Source organism: Piliocolobus tephrosceles, chromosome 8, assembly GCF_002776525.5.
Source record: "Piliocolobus tephrosceles isolate RC106 chromosome 8, ASM277652v3, whole genome shotgun sequence".
Lineage (NCBI taxonomy): Eukaryota > Metazoa > Chordata > Mammalia > Primates > Cercopithecidae > Piliocolobus > Piliocolobus tephrosceles.
In genome coordinates, this window is record NC_045441.1 from 84,003,599 (window position 1) to 84,018,485 (window position 14,887).

At 36.8% G+C, this 14,887-nt stretch overlaps 1 protein-coding gene across 1 annotated transcript in view; it reads left to right on the forward strand.

Annotated features, from left to right (window-relative positions):
- Positions 1 to 13,407, forward strand: part of STEAP4 (STEAP4 metalloreductase) — a 28,192-nt gene extending 14,785 nt beyond the window's left edge. Inside the window, exons 2-5 of the mRNA XM_023226582.2 lie at positions 7,587 to 8,044; positions 8,695 to 9,222; positions 10,762 to 10,926; positions 12,219 to 13,407. Coding sequence (XP_023082350.2) covers positions 7,589 to 8,044; positions 8,695 to 9,222; positions 10,762 to 10,926; positions 12,219 to 12,449 — 1,380 coding nt within the window. The 5' untranslated portion in view covers positions 7,587 to 7,588 and the 3' untranslated portion in view covers positions 12,450 to 13,407. The remainder of the gene's footprint in view (positions 1 to 7,586; positions 8,045 to 8,694; positions 9,223 to 10,761; positions 10,927 to 12,218) is intronic.
- Positions 13,408 to 14,887: the final 1,480 nt, after the last annotated feature.

The following is a 14,887-nucleotide window of genomic DNA, read 5'->3' on the forward strand; positions in this document are numbered from 1 at the left end:
CTCATGGGAAGCCTAGTTGGAAACATCCCAGAAGAATACTGCCTCAGGTTTCCAAGGCCTGTGGGGTGGGATCTGCAAAGAGAGAGACAATAAACAGGACTCCTCCTGACCCACACCTGGTCCCTCATATGACACACACACTCACATACACACACACACACACATACACAATACACACACACGGTTTCTCAGAGTCAGCTTCTACCATGGCTTCGTTGTCATCTTTGCCACCTTCATATCTGCGTCACTGATTGCTAATTCCTGGTCTATGTAAACACCCTTGTGAGATCACTTTACCCATCTTGGCTATCATCTCTGGGAGATGATTCCATAAGAGGCAAAACCAGTCCTGCGGATTTTCCAAACTCAGAAATATTTCTGTTGTATTTCCTGTTACATAACTGAGGTTTGTGGAGAGCCCATGAGACTGAAGTAAGGAGAGGAAACTCCTATGTTATGTTTTAAGTATTTTAACCCACCTTTCCCTTAATAACTCTTCTTCCTTTTACTATCTTTTTTTATTTTTTTCTTTATTATTTCTATCCTAGATATAAGAGTAATGTAGGACTAGAAAACTTTTTTTAAGTCTTTGAACAAGGAACCTCCATGAATGCATATTTACACACAAATTTTGAGTTTCAAGATGCCTGAAATGGGTGTAGCAGCATCTTTTATATAGTACTTAATGCAAAATACACCCTCAGCTTGATCTCCCTTTGGTTGAGAGTATGCATACATGTATCTATTTCTTTTCTTTTTTTTTTTTTTCTTTTTTCTTTTTGAGATGGAGTCTCGCTGTGTTGCCCAGGCTGGAGTGCAGCGGTGCAATCTTGGCCCACTAAAACCTCCACCTCTCAGGTTCAAGCAGTCTTTCCCCTTCAGTCTCTCCAATAGTGGAATTACAAGTGTGTTCCACCATGCCCGGCTAAATTTTTTTGTATTTTTAGTAGAGGCAGGGTGTCACCATATTGGCCAGGCTGGTCTCGAACTCCTGACCTCAAGTGATCCTCAAAAGTCATTTTATATAGAGTTTTATTTATAAGAAATAAGCGGAACGAGTAGGAGATTCTTAAGAATCACTGCACTGTAGTTCAAATATTTTTATATATTTATAAAAATCACAGTTATATAAGCATAATTAACCATTAATTTGTAAAGTTTATATAAAGGCTATGTTAATTAGATACTTTATTCAGTAACTAATAGATTGCCAATCTATTTAAAATAGCCATTTTCTTAAGCACTTATTAGGTCTCAAGAACTGCTTTGAGATACAGGAATTCATCTAATTTTCACTGCTGGACAAGGTGTGAGAGCCCTAGCATCTGAAAGTGGTCAACTTGTGGGCTGGTAAGAAGAATTTAATGACAACAGTATAGTTTTGGAAAAGGAAAGTTTTAGTAGAAAGAAAGAACACTGCAGAAGAGTGCAGCAGGGTGTCTTAGCAAGATAGAACTGAGCAGACCAGGGGGGATTCTCCTTAGGAGCATTTATGAACCTTAAGACAGAAGCTTGAGGGTAATTTGGACCATATTAGCCAGATAGGTCATGATAAATGATGACATTTATAGTCATTTTGGTGCCTTACTGTCAGCAAGGGTTGCACAGTGAGTTTCAGCATAGCGTTCTGGAGATGTATAGAAATTTTCGTTACTTAGAAATTTTTTTGAAAGAGGCCTGGAACCAGGTGCCTATTTAGATACTAAAGAACTTTAATTACTTCTAAATTCCCTCGCTATGGAGTTTTGCCTCTGATGGCCTATTTGATGGTCACCAGGAGGTCTTTGCTCCCTTCGTGATACTTCTAAATTCCTCAGATATGGAGATTTTGTCTCCAGTACCTGTTTGTGGTCATTAGCTGATTTTTGCTCTCTTCACTCACAGTATCTCTGAAGTAGGTACTAGCAATCCCTCAGTTTACAGATGATGAAACTGAGACACAAAGAGTTTGAGTAACTTGCTCAAGGTGACATTGCTGGTAAGAGGTGAAGCAAAAAATAGGGCCAGGTAGTCAATATCTTCATTAAAAAACTTCATGAAAGATTAGAATAAATGAATGTAGTGACCAAACAGTCAAAATAGTCTGGAATGACTCTCTCTTGGCAATGATTAAGATAATCCAAATGAGAATATTTCAAGTGACAAAATCCATCTCATTACAGGATACTGGCAACTGCATCAAATCTACATTTTGCTTGCAAATGTTCATCCAGTATGAAAGACAGAATAAAAATATTAGGATAAAATAATTTTTTTAAGTGAGGGGATAGGCAGTCAGACATTCTTTTGTGACACAAACCAGTTCTACAGTAGAATAATGAAGGCATTGTTCAGCAGTTTGAAGGTTTGATTTATAAAACTAGGTGTTAACTGATTGGCAAACAACCAACAGAAGGTAAATTGCTAAACTAGTCTGCATGTGCAGGTGCTAGTAAGAAATTTTCAAAGGCACAGCTGCACTTTTATACAAAGGTCCCTGATCATCTACAGGTACTTTCCCACATGTGGTCATGACCTTTGATGACACCCATTCAGGATACCAGGCACCAGTTCGTTTATAAAATGATTCAGATGTTGTATTTAATTAGATTATTCAGAGTTTCTGTGGGAGTGCAGGAATGTCCTGTCTTTCTTGTCCCTTTCTCCCATAACTTCTACCTCCCTACAAAAACCTAAATGCTCTGCTTGTGGTAGAGGCACGCAACTTCAGATAAGCTCAGGTAAGAATATAGGTGTTTTTGATAGGTTAAAATGGAAAGTGCAAATTTCTGAAATGCCAGGAAAAAGGTGCAAACCCCACATATGCTGTGCAATCTGCATGAAATCCACCATAGGAGAATTGAGTAATGATTATGTCTGCTTTGAAAATTCTGTATCAAATTCACAGAGTTTTACTTTCAACCCATTTGGGTGAAAGAAATAATGTCCTTACAACATCTCTTCCACTTCTTTCCTTCTTTCTTACTCTTCTCCATTGGTTACTCTTTAATCATTCAGCATCTTCCTCTTTATTTATCTCACACTGTGCCTGGGACACAGAGTAACCTTTTCCACTTCCAGCCCCTTCATCCTACCCTTTTAATGTTGTTCAGCAAATATTTGTACATTCCTAGACTGTGGTAGTTAGTCCTTTTCTGAGCACTGAAGATATATCATCGAACAATAGACACACACACACACACACACATATGCACATGCATGCACCAAAAAAATAAAAGATCAACTGAAAGCTTAAACTAAATATTGGGAAAGAAAGATTTTTGAGAAAATCTCAACACTGAAGAAAAAATATTCTTCAAAAGTATAGAAAGCAACCTGGATTATTGCAGATCATAGAAACTGGTTTTTTATTTAAATTTTACAGTCACACGATTCATAACAGTATTTCAGTTTAGTTTTAACATGCATTTTTTTTTTTTTTTTAGTTTTGGGTAATATTAAGAATCTTTTACTGTGTTTAAAAGTCTTTTATATATTTCCTTAGGACAAACTATCAGCTCATATACTTTGCCCAATTTTCTAATGGGTAATTGTTTTTTTCTCATTGATTTATATGAGTTGAAAATATTTTTTCCAGTTTGTTGATTATCTTCATTCTGACATTGCTTAGTGGGTTTTGCACTGCAGAAGCTATTTATTTTTATGCAATCGCATTTGTCCAACTATTTGTTAATGGTTTAATGATGTAGGAAAAGGACCTTCTCCTCTAAGATTATGAAAGAATGTTCCATGGTTTCTTCTAGTTCTGTTCTAGTTTCATTTTTTAAAAAATAAATCTTTCATTTATTTTGAATTTACCTTGGGGTGGAGTATAAGGTATAAATTTATTTTTTTCTTTCAGGTAACTGTTGAGTTGCCCCAACATTGAAACCACCTTTGCAAAATTATAACTGAAGAAATTATGACAGTGACACAGATCAGACCTAACTGACTCCATCTTGCTTCTAACCTTTAAGCTGTCCTTGTTCATTCCTGGGTGTAGGAAGAACTAACCTTAGGAAGGAATTTAGTTTATGGTTTGACTCTGAAACAAAATTTATAATGTCCCTTTTCCTAAAAAGACCCACTTCTTGCCTGGGGACCAGTCTGCCTTTGTGGGACTAACAAATTAACTACATGATTAGTTATTACATTTTAGGGGTCAGGCAGCCTCTGGCTGCAAGAGTCTGACCTTCCCCAAATTGCTCCTGTGGATAGCATTACTATTGTAAAACCTAAGATCAGTGCTTCAGATATTTTGCAGACCCTGCACTGGATGGATCAGCTGACATCACCCAAATTGGTAATCTGGCTCAACCAGTTCTGCGATCCCCTTTATGAGTCCATCTCCAACGTGACCAATCAGCACTCCCCACTTCAGAGCTCCTACTTTAATTTAAATTATATTTAAGAACTCTGATCTTCATGCTCCAGGAAACTGATTTGTGTAATAATAATACTCGCATCTCCTGTACAGCCAGCTCTGCCTGGATTACTCCTTCTCCACTGCAATCCCCCTGTCATGATAAATCAGCTCTGTCTAGGCAGCAGGCAAGGTGAACCCACTGGGCGGTTACAAATTTGGGGGCTCAACCACGATTGCCTTTGTGGTTACCTACTGTGTAGCCCACCTCTGATGATGGATCCGGAGGCCAGCCCAAGTGGCTACCTAGATCTCTTGGACTAGGGGCTGACTCTGGCACTCTCTGCCAGTGGTGTGCTGCTGACCCAATGTGCATGGATTCAATTGTAGTGGAGAAATAATGCTAAGGAGATATCCCATAACTGTAGCTTCATCACTGGGTGTCTATAGCTATAGCCTCAACGTGAGGTGTCTGATTTGGTGAGTATTCTAGTCAGCTACCAACAGCCCCTTCCTTCTCCTGATTTATTGGCCTCTCTGGAGGTGCTGCTGTGTCTTAGTAACCTCCCAGGGCGTCTATCTATAGCCCCATCACAAGGTATCTGCCTGTAGCTCCATTACAAAGTATGTGTAACTGTAGCCCCATTACAGAGTGTCTGTCTGTAGCTCCATTAGGGGGTATCTAATTGGACGGAGAATAAAGAACTTGTTTAGAGGACTACTCTTGGTTTGAGACTGGGTCTGGAATCTGTGTCTTGAAGGCCTTCTGTTCGTCTTACATTGTGTGTGTGTGTGTATGTGTGTGTGTGTGTGTGTTTATATGTATGGAGGGCTCTGAAGGAATTGTTGCCAGCAATTTTCTGGGGGCAGGGGACAGACTCTCACTCTGTCGCCCAGGCTGGGGTGCAGTGGTGCGATCTAGGCTCACTGCAACCTCCACCTCCCAAGTTCAAGCAATTTTCATGTCTCAGTCTCAGTGTAGCTAGGACTATAGGTGTGCACCACTATGCCCAGCCCTGAGCTGTCATTTTGAGTAAATGAATAACTTATGGTGACATGGGACTCTATTTTGTGATATCCAGTGTTTTAAACCTTTGATATTTGACAAACCTTCCAAGATCAAATTCTAAGTTTAAAAAAAAAATTACATCTCCTAAAGTTCAAAAAGATATATTGGGCTTATTTAATGTATTAAAATCATTCAAGAAACATTGTCAAATATAAAAGGGTGTTTAACTTTCTTTGAGTTATAGTCATATAAACATGTTATTAGTATGTTATAAAATTGTATAAGATTTCTATAATTCTAATATGCCTCAGTATATGTTATCAGTAATAACTACAATTGTTACGTTGAATTTTTGTGTGCCACAGAGGTAACAAGTTTCCTTGTCAATTTCTTTGACTGTGGCTTCCCTGAAACATTTCTGTCATCTGCAGACAATTGTTATCTTGATTTGGTCCTCTTTAGGAGATGGTTTTATAATCAGCTATAAAACTTTGACAGGTGCTCTTGAATGCAAGTTTCTGATAACCTTGGCAATTATGACATTAAAATAAAGGAAATTTCGGTACTCTCCTAAAGAGCTGAAATGTTCTTTCATTTGAATAAATCAGCTCTGTCTAGATAACAGGCAAGGCGAACCTGTTGGGTCATTGCATTAGCAATTAAATAATCTGTTTTCTCATTGACCTGAGATGCTATTTATCATATGTGTTTGGGTCCATTTCTGAATTTTTTTAAACTCATTCATTAAAATTTGTCTACTTTCTTTTTTCTCTTTTTTTTTCTTTCTTTTTTTTTTTTTTTGGACACAAAGTCTCTCTCTGTTGCCCAGGCTGGAGTGCAGTGACCTCCTGAGTAGCTGGGATTACAGGCGCATGTCACCACACCTGGCTAATATTTGTATTTTTAGTAGAGATGAGATTTCACTATGTCGGCCAGGCTGGTTTCAAACTCCTGGCCTCAAGTGATCCACCTGCCTTGGCCTCCCAAAGTGCTGGGATTACAGGCATGAGCCACCGTTCCTGTCCAGAACTTTATCTATTTCTTTGATAGTACCACATTATTTAATTATTTTGGCTTTATAAAAGTGTTAATATTTAATATGACTAGCATCCCATTTATTAACCTACTTTTCAGAATTTATAGATTAAATTAGGGAAAACTGACATCTTGTGAGCCTTGCCATCCAAGAACATGCTGTACATTTTCATTTATATAATTTCTCTTCTCCTGATTCTTAAGAGCATTTAAGATATTTTTCATATAGATGTTGCACATACCTTGCTATCTTGTTACATATTGTCTTTATTTTGTTGCAGCTATAAGTAGGATCCTTTCATGGATTAAATCTTCTTACTAGTTTCTTTTTTAATATATGAAGAATATTGATTTTAATCTAGTTCCCAGACTAGATGTTGAATTGTTTTTGTATGTATGATACTTTTTTGGTTGATTTTCCCTTGTTTGATCATCTGGAATCCCTCTTGAATTTCCATACCTCTGATTTCTTTCTCTGATCTAGTTATGTTAGTTAGAACTTCCAGAACAACAACTAAAGTGGTCATAGCAGACATATTTGTCTGGTTCCTGACTTTGTTGGAAATGTTTCTACTCATGTTTTTAGGCATAATGCCGAATTTTAGGTTAAGATCAATAACTTTTATATGTTAAGGAAATATCTATATATTTCTCTTTCACTGTGAATCAAGAATAAATATTGAATTTTAACAGATGTCCTTTTTAACATACACAGATATGACAGACTTTTTCCTTAAATCTTTTAATATAAGATTAAATTTTAATCTTTTAAGTTGTATTAATGAAGTTTCTAAAATTGAACTTGTAGAGTTGATCTTCACGTTTGTAGAATAATCCCCATATGATCAACATATACCTTCTATTAATAAGCTGCTGGATTCTGTTTGCTAATGTTTTATTTAGGTTTTTTTGTATCACTAAACAAGTGAATTCATCTATAATTTATTGGTGCATTTTTTGGTCAGATTTTGTCCTGTATCCTTTTATCAAACAAAAGCTTTTCACCAGTGATTTTGTTACATAAGACACATATGAGAATATATATGACAATTTTCACTCCTTCCAAATTTGGGGGTAAATATAGTTAAGACAATTAGATTAGAACAAGTCAATGACTATACTTCCTGGATATAGCTCTCTTTAATTTTTCATGCACAGAGCATTTATATTTTGTTGGGCATTTGTGTTATTATTTTTCAGTTATGGAGAAAACTTGTATAGATGCACTTCCTCTTACTATGAATTCTTCAGAAAAGCAAGAGATTGTATGTATTTTTGGAACTGGTGATTTTGGAAGATCACTGGGATTGAAAATGCTCCAGTGTGGTTATTCTATTGTTTTTGGAAGTCGAAACCCCCAGAAGAACAACCTACTGCCCAATGGTGCAGAAGTCTTGAGCTATTCAGAAGCAGCCAAGAAGTCTGACATCATAATCATAGCAATCCACAGAGAGCATTATGATTTTCTCACAGAATTAACTGAGGTTCTCAATGGAAAAATATTGGTAGACATCAGCAACAACCTCAAAATCAATCAGTATCCAGAATCTAATGCAGAGTACCTTGCTCAGTTGGTGCCAGGAGCCCACGTGGTAAAAGCATTTAACACCATCTCAGCCTGGGCTCTCCAATCAGGAGCACTGGATGCAAGTCGGCAGGTAAGATTAAACAAATCTACACTCAATCTTTAAAACATGAATCATTAAATGTGCACTTGCCTCAAAGATTCTAAAATATAATTCCAAGATCAAATACCCACTAAATATTACATTTTGCTAATATGTGTTGTGAATAATTTTCTTGAGCTTGACCAAGTAAGGTGGTCAACTGTTGCAATTCATCTCCCACTGTATGCACCCTCAGATTTTAGTTTGATGGAACCCCATGGTGTCAGCCTCTGGAGGCTTCTTGTCAGTACTAGAAACTAATACTTGGTGAATATCCTTTTCTACTTCCATTACCTTGTATGAAACTGGTTCCATTTATGCACTGAGATTAGAAGCATTCATAAGTGATGCAGCACCACAAATACAGAAGAAAGATCAAACTACTCATTATGGAGAGAACCAGGTCTTAAATAAGTGTGATGTGCCTAAAACCATCATCAACTAAAAACCATGGTACTTACCTATCTAGGATACCACAAACAAGTTTAAAGCATCTTGTTAGATACGTTAATTCTACGTCCTTATTTTAAAAACCGTTCACTGTTACATGTCATCATTCTGCATGGTGCTGTTGTAGCCTTTCAAAATAATTATTAAATAAAGAAAAGGAGTAAATACAGAATTAATTGTTTTTAAACCAGGTATTTGTGTGTGGAAATGACAGCAAAGCCAAGCAAAGAGTGATGGATATTGTTCGTAATCTTGGACTTACTCCAATGGATCAAGGATCACTCATGGCAGCCAAAGAAATTGAAGAGTACCCCCTGCAACTGTTTCCAATGTGGAGGTTCCCCTTCTATTTGTCTGCTGTTCTGTGTATCTTCTTGTTTTTCTATTGTGTTATAAGAGACGTAATCTACCCTTATGTTTATGAAAAGAAAGATAATACATTTCGTATGGCTATTTCCATTCCAAACCGTGTCTTTCCAATAACAGCACTTACACTGCTTGCTTTGGTTTACCTCCCTGGTGTTATTGCTGCCATTCTACAACTGTACCGAGGCACAAAATACCGTCAATTCCCAGACTGGCTGGACCACTGGATGCTTTGCCGAAAGCAGCTTGGCTTGCTGGCCCTGGGATTTGCCTTCCTTCATGTCCTCTACACACTTGTGATTCCTATTCGATATTATGTACGATGGAGGTCGGGAAACCTAACTGTTACCCAGGTAAATATCTTCTTATGTATTTTCCTCTACTCCTGAAATCAAAGACTATTGCTATATCATATTTCATTTCATAATTATAGAAAGTCACTCTTCTAAGCATCTTGTTTTTTAAAGTAACTAGAATTAGAAATGTCATGTCAGGTTTTTAAAATGAATCCAGTTTAGATCTCATACAACTATTAAGAATAAAAGTTGCTGGATGTGGTGGTTCATGCCTGTAATCCCAGCACTTTGGGATGCTGAGGCAGGTGAATCATGAGATCAAGAGATCAAGACCATCCTGGCCCCAACATGGTGAAACCCCATCAATACTAAAAATAAAAACATTAGCTGGGCATGGTGGCGGGCACCTGTAATCCCAGCTACCTGGGAGGCTGAGGCAGGAGACTCGCTTGAACCCAGGAGGTGGAGGTTGCAGTGAGCCGAGATCATGCCACTGCACTCCAGCCTGGGTGACAGAGCAAGACTCCATCTCAAAAGAAAAAAAAAAGAATAAACGTTTACTTTCCAGGTTCACTTGGGTCCAGATCTGTATTCCCAGGGCTCAGAGAGATACTGGCAAACCGACAGATTTCATGGCTCAAGAAACCTAAAGACACTTGCTTGAATCCCTTTGGTTGGCAGTCATATGTTAACTAACGTGTTTTTTCAAGCTTCTATTCTTATGCATGTTACTTCCTTTTGGAAGTCAAAACCAACCATCTTATAAGTAAGGGAGCTAACCAAACGTGTGCCACACTAAAGCAAACAAATTCACAAAAGAGTGCTTATAATTCCCTTAATGTTTGACTTGGGGGAAGTTGGCCTCAATAACTAGAAAACCAAATAATTCTGAGCAAATATCAAATATTATCTTATGCATAATCAAAAGATTCAGTGAGAATCAGTTGAAGGAGTTTTAAGAAACTCCCAGAGGAAGGGCTATAAGTCAGTTCTAGTTTAGAAATAGCTAGTTTTGATAGATCTTATTTCAGTCTCAAAAATTATTAGTCATTAATGTTGCTTCTATGGGTTTCTCTACATTATTTTCCTAACAAATATATGTAAGTTTCCTGGGTAGGAGTCACACTACAAGTGTCTGATTCCTCTCAACTTATGGTGCAAGACTGATGTATTATATTATGACAGAACAAACATGAAAGAACCCGCTGTGAGAGTGTGAGTAATCCACATATAAAGCAGAAAAACAGAATTCTGACGTAATTGTTTGAGAACATCAAGTTTTGCTTGGGGAACAAAATGCAGATGGTAATGAAGGTATAAGTGAGTGTTTACTGTCTTTTTAGAATTTACAGGGAAAATCAAAACTTTCTACACAACTCCTAGAATCAAGTCCAAACAGAACCAATTACTTTTTTTTGCCAAAAAAATGTAATTTCTAAGTGTATTTTTCACTAAAGTTATTTTAAAATAATTTTTAAGAAATGCCATACAATTTGCTTTGAGCAAATAATTCATGCAGAGGTATTTTTCAGTCCCCTTCAAAGTGTGAGCAGTTTGTAAAAATGTAGTTTTATAATTGCTTATAATTTTTCTTAGGCAATACTCAAGAAGGAGAATCCATTTAGTACCTCCTCAGCCTGGCTTAGTGATTCATATGTGGCTTTGGGAATACTTGGATTTTTTCTGTTTGTACTCTTGGGAATCACTTCTTTGCCATCTGTAAGCAATGCAGTCAACTGGAGAGAGTTCCGATTTGTCCAGGTAAGAACTTCAAGATCATTCCTGACCTTTCATTTTGCTCCATCACTTCCCTAGCAATCACATTTAAAAATTCAAATTAGAAAATGTTGAACCAAGGTACAAAAGGCAGAATCCATAATGGTTTGATTTCTTAATGCTTGCCAAGATTCCTGACTGCCTCCAGATCTACAGCTAAGACTATAGGGTGAAAAGTACCAAGAACTATTACGATTTATGTGAGGAGATGTATAGGTACAAGGTGAAAAGAAACCCCAAGACAAAATTTCACCATTTAAAACTTAACCTTACAACATGGACATATAGATATGGAAAACCAGATGTTGAGATAAAGTTTAAAATTTTCACAGCAAGATTTGATAGATGTCATCACACCTGAAGACTTAATGCTCTCCTATAAGAGGAAAAATTGTTTTCTTCCACATGTCAACCACCAACCAACCCCTCTTTAAAGGCAGTTAGTAACTACACATTCTTGTAGACCAGTGGTCCTCAAAGTATGGCACTTTGAGTAGGACCAGCAGCATCTGCATCACCTGGAAACGTGTTAGATACACAAAACCCCAGGCCATGCCCAGGCCTACTGAATCAGAAACTCTGAAAATGTGGTCCAGAAATGTAATGAGCCTTCAAGATGATTCCGATGCATGCTTATTATGAGTATAGTAGAAAAGACCATTAGTCTTTAAAATCAGGTTAGAATTTTTTAGAACTATTGGAATCTTAAGTCTTGCAGTTTCTGCCAGGGACCAAATTCAGTCAACATGTTCTCAGTAACACTTTTGTTCAAGGTATTAAGATCGAAATAAACAATAAGCTTTAAAATGTATGCTGAAACAAGTAAGATTGGCTATTGCTCTTTGTTGTGATAGAAATGAGCTAGGATCTGGTTTTAGTCAGTAACATATACTAAGATGGTGCTTCTTGAGGTCATACTATGTCATATTCATTTCTGACCTCTAGAAAAGATGATAAATAAAAGAGTTTCACCTCTGGGAACCAAGGCAAGCTAACTATTTATTCTAACTTGGAAGAGTTTACTCCTGGGAAACTTTTCCATCCAGCTAGGTTAAGGTGAAGCTACTATGTCATTTGTAAGCAATGACCTTGTTTTAAATGAAGTATTTACCATCCTGAAGAAGGCTTAGTGCTTTTTTTCAGTACTTAACAAAGTGTCCTAAACATTATAGGTCTCGAATGTTTGTGATTGTTGACAAATATCCATCACTGGCTTAGAGTGTTTCACTTTAAGATGTAATAATGTTAACTTACATATTTTTGTTTCTTGTTTATAGTCCAAACTGGGTTATTTGACCCTGATCTTGTGTACAGCCCACACTCTGGTGTACGGTGGAAAGAGATTCCTCAGCCCTTCAAATCTCAGATGGTATCTTCCTGCAGCCTACGTGTTAGGGCTCATCATTCCTTGCACCGTGCTGGTGATCAAGTTTGTCCTAATCATGCCATGTGTAGACAACACCCTTACAAGGATCCGCCAGGGCTGGGAAAGGAACTCCAAACACTAGAAATCAGCATTGAATGGAAAAATCAGATATTTAAAACAAAGTTCAATTTACCTGGAGTTCTGAACTATAGTGTTGAATGTTTAAAGAAGAATGACAGGTACAGTTAGGAAAGCTTTTTTCTTTCCTGTGACTGAAGGAAATGTGACTGAAGGAAACATTGCCTGTCTTTGAGAAATTGACATACTGGAAGAGAACACCATTTTATCTCAGGTTAGTGAAGAATCAGTGCAGATCCCTGCCTCTTATTTTCCCGGAGGCCATGGGGCTGAGATTGAAATTAGCTTTGTGGTTTTACACTAAAGAGTTTCCTTACTATGGTCAACATGCATGACCTAATATCTTGCAAAATCCAGTAGAAGTATGTGCAACTTCCTTCTCTGGCTCAAGGGCTGAGTTAAGTGAAAGGAAAAACAGCACAATGGTGACCACTGATAAAGGCTTTATTAGGTATATCTCAAGAAGTGGGTCACATGAAATGTGAAAAGGGAATGAGTTTTTTTGTTGTTTTTTGGAAGTAAAGGCAAACATAAATATTACCATGATGAATTCTAGTGAAATGACACCTTGACTTTGCTTTTCTCAATACAGATATTTACTGAGGGGAACTATTTTTATAACACAAGAAAAATTTACAATTGATTAAAAGTAACCATGTCTTGGATACATGCAAATCTATAGAGTTGGCATGTAATTCTTCCTCTACAAAGAATAGGTATAGGAAAGATTGAATAAAAATGGAGGGATATCTACTTGGATTTCACTTGCATTGTGCATAAGCAAAGAAGGGTTGATAAAAGTTCTGGATCAAAAAGTTCAAATAAACCAGAATTTTAGACAGCAAGCTAAATAAACATTGTAAAGTTGCACTATATTAGGTTTAGCATTATTTAGATATTATAATATGCTTTGTAAATTTTATATTCTATTGTTCAGTATTTGTCATCTATTAATTTCTAGTATAAATAAGTAGCTTCTATATCTGTCTTAGTCTATTATAATTATAAACAGTAAAATTAAATAAATAATCTGCAGGTATAAATTTGAACAATGCATAGATGATCGAAAATTACAGAAAGTCATAGGGCAGAGAGGTGTGAAGATTCGTCATTATGTGAAATTTGGATCTTTCTCAAATCCTTGCTGAAATTTAGGATGGTTCTCACTGTTTTTCTGTGTGATAGTACCCTTTCCAAGGTGACCTGCAGGGGGATTAACTTTCCTAGCTCAAGCATGGAGCCAAAAGGAGCCTTATGCTTGATCTTCCCACGTACCAAAATAACCAATAGGCACTGAGTTTGGCATTTTTCTGCCTGCTCTACTAAGACCTTTTTTTTTTTTTTACTTTCATTATTACATATTATACATGACATTATACAAAAATGATTAAAATATATTCAAACAACATCAACAATCCAGGATATTTTTCTATAAAACTTTTTGAAAATAATTCTGTCTACCTTATATATTCAATTTTACATCCTTTTTTAAAGGCTTTGTTTTTCTAGAGGCTTTGTTTTCCTTTTTTTAATTATTTTTTATTTTTTTGAGACAATCTTGCTCTGTTGCTCAGGCTGGAGTGCAATGGCACAATCTCAGCTCACTGCAACCTCCTCCCAGGTTCAAGCGATTCTTGTGCATCAGCCTCCCGAGTAGCTGGGACTACAGGCATATGCCACTATGCCTAGCTAATTTTTGTACTTTTAGTACAGACAAGGTTTCACCACATTGGTCAGGCTGGTCTTGAACTGCTGGCCTCAAGTGATCTGCCTGCCTCTGCCTCACAAAGCACTGGGATTACAGGCATTAGTCTGGCCTTATGTGATATATTTTCTTAATGGCTGCATAATATCACATCAAATAGGCATTTTTCAAACCTCTTTCCTTATTAAACATGTAGACTATATCCATTTTTTTACTAAAACAAATAACATTTCAGGTATCTTTGCACTAATAATGTTTTTCCATATTTTTAATTATTTCCTCAGAATACCTGCCAAGAATTGGGAGTATAGAATTAAACAACTTTTACTAGCATTTTCTATATATTGCCAATTCATTTCTAAAGTGACCTTATCAATTTCATTACCATTGGATGAGGGTGTTGCTTTTATTACACTATTGTAGATAGTCTTTTTTATTTCAATTTGTGTTTATTTATAACTAGTTGCAAAGGTACACAGAACACATGCTCCTTCAACTTATCTTTGATAAACCCAAGCAAGAATACAAAAAGCTGGAAGACATTGAGTAGAGTCATGTTATATGGTGCTGAACCTACAGTATCAGTAGAAAAGACAGGGAAAATGTCACTGCTCATCTATGTTATGCAGAACAGTCAGGTGTGCTGGGGCTGGATACTGCTCTTTGACTTGAGCATTGCTTGATTAAAGTTTAAGTATCACTCAGGTTGGTCTAGAGAAGCCTTTGGAGTTAACCAT